The sequence below is a fragment of the Plasmodium cynomolgi genome, chromosome 10, assembly GCF_000321355.1.
Source record: "Plasmodium cynomolgi strain B DNA, chromosome 10, whole genome shotgun sequence".
Taxonomy (NCBI): Eukaryota; Apicomplexa; class Aconoidasida; order Haemosporida; family Plasmodiidae; genus Plasmodium; species Plasmodium cynomolgi.
This window is the reverse complement of record NC_020403.1, coordinates 1,446,681-1,459,515: the sequence shown is the minus strand read 5'-3', so window position 1 is coordinate 1,459,515 and position 12,835 is coordinate 1,446,681. Positions and strand designations below refer to the sequence as shown.

Here is a 12,835-nt window from a genome sequence, read left to right as displayed (position 1 = left end):
AAAAGATGCAGCACATGCATGTAAAACTGTTAATTTCTTATATAACAAGTATGAAATGTTTTCTGTAAAATTATTAGGGTATTTTTCATATTATTATAATTATATAATAATATTCTTAAATTTTATTTTTTTTTATGAATTATTACTTTAAATTGGATAAGATTGCATAACACTGAATTATAGCTACATATATAATATTTCCATTGCAAATTAAAAAAAAAGAACCTACATTTATATGATTGGTATGTATTATCCTTGTGAGATTTATTGAATCCACAATTATTATTATTATCATTATTTTATAAAACACTTGAGAATAATCTTAATTTTTATATACATACATCCAGTAATTACTTAATAAAGAAAGTGAGTAATTATTATAACTGAAATACTTAAAATTCATCGCATATAATATTGTAATAAGTATTTTCTTTATATTGTTCGTTATAACATTACTGTTGATGTCTAATATATCCCCTACAAAAATATGCAGTTTTTTTAAACAACTTTTTAAAAAAACTATTTTTTTTTTATGAATAGTTTAACAAATAACAATTTTAAAATTATGAATACATATAATATAATCTGTTCACATAAATTCACAGTTGTAACATCAAGAATATACATATGTACAAAAACTGTTTCCCCCATTAATAACCGATAAATATACATAAATATTAAGATAATTCTTTATCCATCATCTAATAAGTTATAAAACTAAGTGTAAAAAATTTATTATTTCATCAAATATTTGTTTTCTCATAGATTAATAATACATCTTAAAAATGAATACTCTAATAACATGACCTTATTTTGTTTTGCTTGCACTTTTTATATAATTAATATTAAAAAGTTAAGTAAAGTTAAAATAATACATTGCAAAAATATTCAATTTTATGTAACAATTTTATAAATTTATTAAATAATGAAGTACATTTTTGATCTATCATATTTAATCATAAGAAGACGAACTAATCTATGCATTATTGTATAATATAAATATTTACAATAGTGTCATAACTGTTCCAATTTTTTTTCCATAAATTCGCCATTGTCCAATATAAGAAATAGAACAATATAAGCATTTGTAAACGAATAAATATAACATTCTTAACAAATCATTACCTAATAAGGATTATTTTACACCAAATATATCAGGTAATTTTCGTACATTGCTTAAAAAAACAGGTAAAATGTGTCACGCGTTTTGGTTGGATTGTAATATTCGAAATATTAGCGGAAATACATAAGTGAGAAAAAAAAACATATGCAAATAATCCAGTTTGTGCCTGCACCAATAACACGATCAAGTTCTTTGATTATGTAAATCCTGGCAGTGGAGCCAGCTATAAAATAAAAAACTGTAAAAAATGTATGCTTTACAAGATTAAGGCAAGTTAAAATGACACTAACAAATGTAGCATAAAAATCCAAGCGGAGAATAATCGTTCATTGGAACGTGAAGAAAATACATAAAAAACTTATATGCCTGGGTAACATTTTTACATAGGCATTCCAGTTGAATCCATAAATATGTGATATATTAAATAGAGGATATTTACCTCATGATTATAACTTTGGGGGGGAAAATACCCCCATTACATCATTTACACCCTTAACGTGTGAATTATTGAAGGCATAAGTTGTATAATAATGACAAAATATAAACGCAGCTAGCACGCACAAAAAATTCGATGAATGGATAAACGAAAGATATTCCACATTGTTACGCGGAAAATCAGAACAATTGGTTACAACAATGTGGGAAATATATATGTACCGCAAAAAAAATAAGCACACGCTAACGAGTTATATGATTGGTGGGAGATGTTAAAATTTATTTTATATGTACTGCCAAGTATCATAAAAAAAAACCCATGAAGCGTACAACCTGATGTCGGCAGTACAAGCACCAACAATGCGCAAAAATATGGATACTGAGTCAATTTATTTCTCACCATTAAATTTTGCAGCCCTCGCGGAGTGACCAATTTCATATTTTATGGTGTAAGAACATTTGTGAGCTGCGGAAATGGAAAAATAAATTTGAAATGATCAGAAAGCAAGCACATTTGAATACATAGCACAACTTACGCGGAGTTATGTTTACTGAAAACTCCCAATTGAAAATAAGATAGTCAAAATTGCGCACAAATTAAATGCAATTGCGATTTGCGAATAATGTTTCAAAAAGAAACATAAAATAAGGGAACATATAATTCGCGCAGTTGCCCAAAATGTAACGCGATGCTTTAAATCCGTTATATTTTTTGTTATACACTTATGTGAAAATGCAAGCGCAGCTTCCTGTAAAATTCGCAAATATGTGTATGCCTGTACATTCACATTATTTTTTTTTTTTTTCAGTTTAATTTTATGTACGAATATTTGTTAATTTTTTTTTTGTTATTTTAAGTTACCGTATTTTTGTTAAAATTGCATATAATTTTGTTTTTGTTCCTTTTTTTTTTTTAACAAAATGGGTTACGCGCGATTCGTAAACCATGAACCCTGGAATTATGTATAACACTCTGCCGCAAATTATCCGCACATGATGTGATTAAAAGCGCAGATGATCGGATCGATTAAGTTTTAATGAGTGCCTCTACAGCTAAAATAATATTATATATAAAAAGGTGGAGGACTTTTCCAATTTAAAAAATTATTTTTATGGCCTCTTTGCTGATAATCACCAAAGAAATACAAAAAAAAAATCAAATTCATGTAAGTAAAGCAATCCAAAAAATTGCAATCCCCATGTGTCAAATCAGGGCAAGGGGAATATGCAAAAAAAACACAACCTTTATGACAAACCTTTGACCAGCAGTGACCTACAACATAATCACAGTAGTGCTTATCTGGCCAATATAGAGACCCCTATAATTACGATGTCAAATACGACAAGAAAGAACACCGAACGTGGTAACTTCCCCATAATTTACACCAAAAAATGTGTTATATTTTTACAAAAACAAAATAGGTTTTAAAAAGACGGTTAAAATTTTTAAAAAAATATAAATCCACTTTAAATGATTATATACTTTCATGTATAAAATCACAAACGGATAGCACAGGACAATAAGTCCTAGTGCAACAAAAAAATTGTAGAATTTGTAATTCAAGCCATAGCATTGAATACTAACAAAAAAATTCATCACACGAATTAATATATGTAAGCAATTCCTTACTTATATTTCTCTCTAGCTGCGAATAATCCGGCATACTTTCAAATAAATGGAAGTTCGCAATGAACTCTCCGATTATCTGATGGGGAATTAACCTCTGTCAACATTTCCCCATATATGTCATTGGAAGTGTTTTCCAATGTTTCCACTTTGCCTTTTTCGCGTGGATTTCTGTTCTGTGAAGATTTCCTTAGGTACTTTTGTCCGTTAAGTTGTTTTGGTCGCGCTTGGTCACATTTTGTTACGCCCCTTTGCATTTATCCCTTCATCTCCATGTTCACATTTGCTGATGCTCCTAAGTCATCCATATGGTTCTACCCATATATTTCTTCCTCCTTCGATATGGAATATTGTGCCAGATGTCCAAGTGCCCTCAATGTATAGACTTCATTACGGTCATTCTTGTTACTTCATTTTTTTTTTACCCAAAATAACCATTCGTTAATATCCCATGGATATTCGTATCCCCTTGTCAAAGCTATTCCTGGCACATCAATGTCATCACCACCATTGATATTCCAGGAACGACAGTACTCTTCAAATAATAGTACTCCAGGCACATGCGTACATTTCACACAATTGTGCTGTTAATATAGTAGTACTGCACATAAAATAGTACCCCAGGCAAATCCAAATGGTCCATACAATAGTGCTGCAGGTCATCCGTACTTTTCACACAATTGTAATTCTCAGTGAGGGACACTCTTAAAATAATAGTGCTCCACAAACATCAGTATTCTTCACTCAGTAGTGTTCTTCAAATTATGGCACCCTAAACCTTATATTTTGAAGCCTTCACATAAAAGACTCCAGGGACATCCTCACACTCCATACAATAATACTTTATATAAATCCATCCTTTTCACACACATCAGTATGCTTCAAATAAGTGTACACACTATATAGTAGTACTCTAAGTAGATACATACATTTCACGCAATTACGGTCTTCATATAATAGTTCTTTATGGAGATCAATTCTCTTCAAGCAATAGTGCTCTTCAAATAAGAGAACGCTAAACCATGAACGTCTCTACCATTTCCTGTTAAAATTACTATTATAAATATTTTCACCTTATATGCCTAATTAATAATAAGAGTCTTGATCAGCGTGATAATTCAAATATAATCGATCCGTTTCAGAATCTAAAAACGTTTCCTCAGAATCATACATTGCTAACTCTTTTTCATACTCTTCGTAATAATTATGCTCAAATTTTTTTCCCTTTTTCCGTTTTTTTTGCGTGAACTTGATTCCAATCGTGAAGACTGACACAGAAATGAACACGTAAGATGTGTAAAAATATGTTAACTTTGTAACTACTCATTTAAAATAAAAACATATTACAGATAATAACACAATATTCATATGTCATAAAGTATAATGTGCAATTACCCTGTTGTAGTAGAAAAGGAAGAAAATTGTTCCAAGTACTGCAACGGCCATGATGACGTTGCGAAAAAAATTTGAGTCCAACTCTTCATGTGTAGTTCCTAATGTATTAGGGGAATCCGCAATTGTCAGAGGAACTGCGTTGCTTGCAAGCTCTGTAGTATTATATGATATCGCATGGACATCCTGTTCAGTGCTCTCTATTGGTGGGGTACCCAAAGGTTCTTCAGGTTGTAAAGCATCCATCGTTTCATTTACTACCTCTTCAGGCCCTTCCTCTTCACCTTCTTCCTCTTCACCTGCTTCCTCTCCATCTGCTTCCTCATCAGCTACTGCCTCTTCAGCTAGTGTCTTTTTAGGTTCTGGTGGTACAAATTTTACTGCTACTGATTTTGCAGATGCGGGTTGTGCTAGGGAATTTTCTGTTTTTTCCGTAGGTACTTCTCCAGCTATTACCTTTTCCGTTGTTCCTGCAGCTACTTCATCTTTCTGTGCCTTTTTTTCTGGTTCTTCCCCTCCACTTGTTGGCGCTTTACCAGCTTCTACTGCACCTGTACCTCTGTCTCGTGGCGCCTCCGTTATTTTACCTGCTGACTGAAGTTCTTTTTGTAATTTTGTTAATAAATCTTCTGGATTATATTTATTTTTACAATTGAAATAATGCCCACAAGAACTAAAAATCCATAATTCTTCATCCTCACAACAATGATCTTTTTTTTTTTCATATAAAGTTTTAATATAAGTAACATAGTTCACATATTTTTCGCACTTAGACTTATCAGAATCGTTGCATTTAATATCTTTGTGATTTTCAAAATAATCATGCAAATCTTTCTCTTCTTTCCAAACATCAGGAGAACCAGATTCATGACAATAGCATGGTTTTATTTTAGGTAATTTTGAAGTAAATATTAATACTATATCAAAAAGTTCCTTAGCAACATTATAATTATTACCCTGTTTATTTCCATTATAATATTTTTTCGCTATATTGTCAAAGAACCAATGTTGGAAGTAATAACAACCACTTTTAAGCTCATCATCCGGTAAGGTAGATAACTTTTTTAGATTTTGTGCTACCTTTTTACAAAGTGTTTTATCGCCTGCATCATTGCTTTTTAGGGCATTGCATTCACTGATGGTTTCTTTGGAAATCTCCACACTGTCAAACTGCTCATATTTTTGATATGCAGGTAAATGTAGCAATGCTTCATCCTGTTATTTATGTTGAAAAGCGAAATGTATTATGTAGATAATATTTATCATTCAAGAAAGCGTACTTTATAGGTCTCAGATTATATAATACCCCAACAGTAAGCCGTTTTTATGGTAAAAATGTAAACATACCCAACTGTTCTTTGTTGAAGGTTCCATCCTGCTATGCAATAAAGAAGCTCAGCAAAACGATGATGCTTATAATTACGCATATATGTACTTGTGAAAAATTAAAACGCTATATCTACTGCTATATTTTTGCGTTACCTACGTCATTTTTAAAAATAATACACGCTTTTTCTAGCAAATAAACAGTTTTCTTATTTTTACTTTCAATCAAGCTGTATTAGCATCATACTACAATTATACAGAACGGACCTTTTTAATTATGCGTGAATGTTCACGGAAAATGGAGAATATATCAATCTGAAATACCACGTGACAAATGGTCTTTTTGCAAATTTTGATTTATTAAAAAGCTACATAGCAGCAACGCATTGCTAAAACGAAATAGAACGAGTTTTTTTAAACCGTCACAAGTTTAAGCTACTATAATTTGCATGGAAATATTTGCTAGCTAATACCACTATCTTATAAATATTCTCTACATAAAAATCCAATTTTTCATAATTACACTTACTACATTTCTGACACTATGTAATGATAACAATACTTTTCCTTTTTAAAAGAAAAATACCTTTTAAATTACTTTATAATGCGTTGTTTTCTCAAATTCCAGTAGCACTCATTTAGCTAACACTACATTATATAAATATATGACTCATAGCATGTTGTAAAAATTTTCTTACAAAAAAATCTTTTTGTAAAATTCGTATCTTAAAAATGTTATGCATATAGCGTTTTATAATTTTTAATTTTTTAATGTCAAAATATTGCTNTTTAGCAATGCTTAAATATTTGTTCATAAAATAGAATAAGTGAAAAATATAGAGGGGAAAAAAAAGTCAATATGTAATGCCACTGTTTGAATATTTATTTCCACAAAATACGAAATAAAATTATATGTATAAAGTTCATATTCCACGGTATTTTTTGGTTTATATATTATTTATTTAAACTTAGACAAAATTATATAATTTCTTAGGAATATTTTTTCAAATTTATTAATTTTTTTGTTGTTTTAACATTAAAAATATGGATATTTTTTATTTTCATACAAATTAAACATTCTTAAAAAATGTATAATGACCTAAAATTTTTATCTAAATAATCCTAAGTTAATATTGTCAATTTTTTCAATTGCACTGTAACATAATAGTAAAAATGTTCCTTCAATTAGATTATTACAATAAGGCAAAATTATGTTAACGTAAGTATATAGATAACAAAGCCATTTTTTCTAGCAAATTCAGTGGGATTTATATATACAAGAAAAATATAAATTGTTAATTTTGAAGCTACACAATTTCACAATTTGCTTATCTGTTAAATAGACGTTTTAATAGCAAATAATTTTTTAGAATTATAAAGTAAACCTTATAATTTATTAATTGTTTACTGTTATTTTTATATGCAATCCTGCAAAACGTAAAATGGATGATCATATTAATAACAGTGGCAAAAATGTACAAGCGCTCAAAGATTTGTTTGCAATCAGAATAGGAGTGCACTTGTTTTTCTAATAACCATTTCTATAGGAAATCTATGATAGCAAAACGTAGTAAATGGAAGTTTATAAAGGAAAATTTGGATACTTCATGATTCTTCTTGTTGTCTTACTATTAATGGAAACATAATAAATATATACATATGCAAATAATAATTCAATAAATAAACTCTGCTTCTTTTGTGAATTCTACATAAATATAACATTTGGACTTTTTCTATTTTGTACCATTTGGTCTAAATTTATGATCTCTAAGTGAATATGGAAATTTAATTACCGTTTAATTTCAAAATATCATATTTCCATATATTTTCATTTACGATTTATTTATTTAATGAATAAAAATGTTGCAAATGCTTTATAGGCATATTAAAATGGGTATTTATCCAAGTATAGAAGTTAATAATTACGCATATTCCTGAACAAATCAAAGTAGAATAATCAAAATTGTACAGCTTAACGATATGGAAAAACATTAACATATGTATAAATAAAAACGCCTATTATTCTTATAAATTGCAACTTCTGTAACATTAACAACATCTGTTATGTGACAAACAGTGCTATCAAACTAAATAGAAAAGCTGTTATTTATTTATACAGAGTAAACATAATTTGTTTTATTCCTTTTAATCATTAAAATTAGACAGACACTTGTGTGTAATCCTTTTATGAAATAACTAAGTCCTACACAATATTACATTTTACGTAGAGTATTATAATCCGGATATTCATTCTGTTTTTTTTAAGAAAAAAAATATTTATCTCATGCTACATTAAAAGTTGTATATTTATTTAATTATAAATTATTGTTAATGAATTGTTTCTCCTCAGAAATATTTATTCAGATTTAATGTTAGCATAGAGAGATGCTTAATATTACTTACTACCCTATTTATTATTACACACTAACATAATTTAATTTCCCATTGTATTAACATATCATTAGATGAAGGGGCAGATTTTTTAATTTTCAGAGAGTTACATATTTTTTTACTATTATAAAAAAATATTTGCAGCTCATCATTTACATTTTATATCACCTATTTAAGACAATTTATGAATTTCATTTTTAAAAAATTGTTCAAGTTTTTAAATATATATTTTTTTTTTCTGGTTCCTGTATTTTTCAGATTAATGGAAATAACTCAATATCCACAAGTTCGTATAAAATATACAAAAATTTTGACAGAGATTTTGATGCATCTGTCGATGACAATAGTAAAAATAAGAGCATCCATAGTGCCATATGCATCACATATGAAAAAGGTAAATCTGGTATAGATAAAAAACGTTGTCAAAAAATTGTACGAAACTTAGAACTTTTACTTAAAATGAATTACTACATGTCATCTAGTGTTCACTGTTTACAATACAAGTATTGGATATATGAAAATATAAGGAAAATTTTTGTTAATAAGTCTAATAACAATAGCGCTAAAGACACTATTAATGAATTTTTGAGCTTACAAGAAAATATTTTTAAAAAAAGGTAAAGATGCTTGTGAATATCGTTTTTATGAAAAAGATATTCAAATTTTGAAAGAAAGGCTAGGGAAAAAATATTTGAATGATTATTTAAAATTTTTAATATCTTAATAGTAATTTTAAGTGTAATAGCGACAAAGGCGCTATACATAAGAAATACATTAATTCTATTATTAATCTATATGATAAGCATAATCAAGCTAAATGTTCTGAAGAAAATTATTGTTTTGACTATGATTGTCTAGAATATTTTAAGTAAGATAATAATTATGATCCCAAAATTTTGTTAGCAAAATTGGAATGTAAAGAGGCAGAATAACATGAAAAAGTTCCACTAGATCCAACAAAAAAAAAGACGTACCCTTGGGTTTCTGAAGGACCACAAGGCATACCAAGATCATACGTAAGATCACAAATACCACCCAAACCTAGAGTTTTTGTAGTAAATGGAAAAAATAGTGTTCCGGAAAAAGATTTTATAACACACAATTATTATAAATGTACTGGAGTGAAACATCAAGAAGGGGATATAAAATCAGACATTTCAAAACTTGCGGCATGTTATTTAACTCAAGAAGTTATATATAAAAATCTGCTGATATGTTTCAAAATGTACCCATTGTGGAAAAGAAAAGTTTACCAATTAAGCCTGTGATAAGCTACGTAGCACCTGCTAGTGAACCTGTTGCAATGGATACTGCTCTAGATACAACTATGTTAGGATCACCTCCTATGCACCTTTTTACACCGAGTTCTTTATTACGTGGAACAATTTTTATTATTTTTCTTTATTTTAAAGTAAATATGCATTACGTTTGCAGATATAAACCCTTCAAGCATTAATATTACCTTTTTGTTAAAATTGTGTACTTATAGATTAAATGCATTTTTCACATTTTGAATTTTTATTTTAGTTTACCCCACTTGGATCATGGCTGAGAAGGAAAACGTAGAGGAAAAAAAGAACTATGCACAATATTTACACGAGGTATATACAGAAAATTCTACAGGAAACTTTACGGAAAACTATACGACAAACTCTACGGGAACCTGCACACATTGCTTTAGGGCCATGGCACGCAAATAATCCAAACAGTCGAACTCGTATAGCATACAATCGTTCATAAGAACACATGCTTAAGTATTACATGTACTTAAATATTTATTTGTGGCAACTGAATTATAACTCATTTAAATAGCGTTTTGCTAGAAATTCTATTTAATAAAAAAAGAAATGAAGTAAACACGAAATATAATACGCAGCATGTGTGTGCTTTTTTGTTGTTCTTTTTTTTTTTTGTTTTGCGCCGTTTTCAACATGTTGCTCATTTTTTGCACATGTTTGTTTAAAAAAAAAAAGCTTATCTATTATGCTAATATGTATAAAAACAATTTTCCCATAATTAAGAAAGTGTTTCGTCTTAATACATAACGATGAAAATCTTTTAATTATTACACAGAAATTATTCTTCTTTATAATTTATTTTATAATTATAATTTGTTTTCTTTACTATCCTGTGTATCATTTTTCCTAGAAATATTCTTTTACTTTGTTCCTAACAGAAAATTAGACATTTATAATTATGTTAACGTAAAGGATGTCACTTTCGGCATACTATAAAATGTCTTTTAAATTTCATTTGCAGATGTCATATCCTAAAAGCGTAAAATAAATTAATAAATTATTAAGTATTCATTTTTTTCAGCAATGCAAAAATCTTCTAGCATTGACAGTATAATTTGGTTTAATATAAATCCATATGGAAAAAGGGAAAACAGAAAATGCTTAAATGGCTGAATACAGATGATAAAATAAAAGTATTTATGCGTTCTCTTAGTAACAATAACAATTTTTACAACAAATAATAATTTTACGAAGCATATTTTTTTTATCCACTTTCATGCTATTTATATGCATTTCTTTTCTATAAAATCACTATTAATCCTTAGATGAAAAAAGATATGCTAAAAATTAATTTCAAAATCGTACTATGGTATACCACTTGTGGCGACATGTATATTACGGAAAAATCTAGCCAACGATTAAAAAACATAAATTCAATTATTTCTTGTAATTGAATCGTGTATTATTTTACAGTTTCATTAAATAATATACTTAATATTCAATTCAGACTAATTTTTTAAAATAAATTATTTATAATTTGCCCGTTTTAATAAGAAACACAACATCCTATATATTGCTTGACATAAAATTATGCAATCTCTTTACACTAAAATATAAGATTACCTTTTCGCAAATATATTTACATATATATGGTTAAATTATTTTCCAAACTTTTTTACTGGAACGAAAACAAAGGGGAAATAACTAAAATAATGATTAATGGATAAGTCATGATTCAAATTGATTTTTCAAATATTAAAAAGGGAAAAGGAGAAAAAGAAGATGAATGCTTAAGTAAATTGACTGCTGTTGTAGATAATATTGAAAAGAAAGCCGCTGAATTGGATAAGACTAATAATGAGAGAAACGAAGAATTTATTAATAAATGTGAAGATTTACGTATATACCTAAATAGTTATGTTGAGGAACAAAAAGAATGTCCTAAAGAAGAATTCTCAAGGGTTTATGGGATTATTGAGTCAGTAATAAAGGAATCATTGAAAAAATATAATAATTATCGCAAATGTCCTAGTGAATTAAAGGAAATTATAAAGGAACAAATTAAGTTAGGTCATGAAATAGATGAACTATTTAAAGAATGTAAGCATTGCGAAAATAAAATAACAAAATCAGAAGAAGAAGTTCCGCTAAAAAAAAAATGATGGGGAACTTGGAGTAGAAAGATTGGGTGCAGATCCACAACTGAATAGTGCATCTCTTGATAAACAGGAACCTGCAAGGGAAGAAGATAATTCAGAATCGTCTCAACATTCTCAGCCTGTTAATGAGGAGAAGATAACTGCCTCTGGAGAATCTAGGGACAAACATACTGCTCATGATTCTCTTGAAACTGAAGGTGTTCAACATAGCGATTCATCACCCGAAGATCCCAAAAGGGTTAGCGTATCAGAAAGTGATCCAACTGAATCTTTACAAGGTAGTTGTAGCAACAATCCTGTTTTATGCGATAAACTGGATAGACGTGCGTTAGAAAATAATCAGGTTTCTGTTACAGACCCCTCTGTTTCAGTTTCTTCTTCGTCTGAATCGTGTACAATTTCAAGCCTACAGTGTGCGTTGAATATCCCTGTTTCAACGCCTGTAGTTCATCAGGCTACTGATCATGATCAAACGCCTAAAGTTCATGCTATCGCACCTGCTAATATTTCTTCTACTGTAACGACTTCCACTCTTACTGCTCCTACTACTACTACTACCACTTCTACTGTTACTTCAACTGCTTCTTCTACAACCCCTGTTATTACCCATACGCGTACTCCACCTGATGGTACTTTATCTGTTAGCACACCGCATTCTGGTACTTTACATACTATTTTTTCATCTTCTAAAGTCATTCATAAGATTAAGACATCTGCGGAATTACTGCCAGTTGCTAAACAATCGACAACTGGTGAACCTTTGCAATCTATTTCAGGTGTGTCAAGTACTGGACATATTTCATCTAGTACACAAAGGACATGTTCTGAAGAAGCTTCATCTTGTGGAGAAGATGAACGTTTTAAAACAAATGGAGTTCATGAGAATCATCTTAGAAGTGAACACATTGAAGGGGGACAAACTCAAGTACAATTAGAAGGGGGACTACAAGTTGAAGGTAATTCTACTATTAAGAGTTTACCTTACGATGCAAAGAATTAAAAGTTTCATATAACTGCAGGTGACACTAGCATTTCCATTCATCCACATGTTACAACATTAAATGGTATACTAGTTCCAAATGTAGGTGAAAACTTAGGAGAAAATTCCACGGAAAATGCAAATACAGAATTATCTCCATTACCT

The 12,835-nt window shown here is 29.3% G+C and overlaps 4 protein-coding genes across 4 annotated transcripts; 3 read left to right on the top strand and 1 right to left on the bottom strand.

Annotated features, from left to right (window-relative positions):
* Positions 1-2,670: 2,670 nt before the first annotated feature.
* On the top strand, positions 2,671-2,987 carry PCYB_104290 (hypothetical protein; the record flags this gene model as incomplete). Its single annotated transcript, XM_004222978.1, has 2 exons — positions 2,671-2,724; positions 2,772-2,987. The coding sequence occupies 2 exons, from the start codon at positions 2,671-2,673 to the stop codon at positions 2,985-2,987; spliced, it is 270 nt and encodes an 89-aa protein (XP_004223026.1).
* A 1,525-nt stretch (positions 2,988-4,512) lies between these two features.
* Positions 4,513-6,718, bottom strand: PCYB_104280 (VIR-like CYIR protein; the record flags this gene model as incomplete). The annotated part of the gene is made up of 3 exons (XM_004222977.1): positions 5,925-6,718; positions 5,325-5,792; positions 4,513-4,581 (listed from the first exon to the last, which is right to left on the bottom strand). Exons 1-3 carry the CDS (start codon positions 5,949-5,951, stop codon positions 4,513-4,515), a joined length of 564 nt encoding a protein of 187 aa, XP_004223025.1. The 5' UTR covers positions 5,952-6,718.
* Positions 6,719-8,753: 2,035 nt separating this feature from the next.
* PCYB_104270 (hypothetical protein) lies at positions 8,754-9,166 on the top strand (the record flags this gene model as incomplete). Its single annotated transcript, XM_004222976.1, has 2 exons — positions 8,754-8,911; positions 9,022-9,166. 2 exons carry the CDS (start codon positions 8,754-8,756, stop codon positions 9,164-9,166), a joined length of 303 nt encoding a protein of 100 aa, XP_004223024.1.
* A 2,096-nt stretch (positions 9,167-11,262) lies between these two features.
* On the top strand, positions 11,263-12,626 carry PCYB_104260 (hypothetical protein; the record flags this gene model as incomplete). Its single annotated transcript, XM_004222975.1, has 3 exons — positions 11,263-11,673; positions 11,762-12,133; positions 12,384-12,626. The coding sequence occupies 3 exons, from the start codon at positions 11,263-11,265 to the stop codon at positions 12,624-12,626; spliced, it is 1,026 nt and encodes a 341-aa protein (XP_004223023.1).
* Positions 12,627-12,835: the final 209 nt, after the last annotated feature.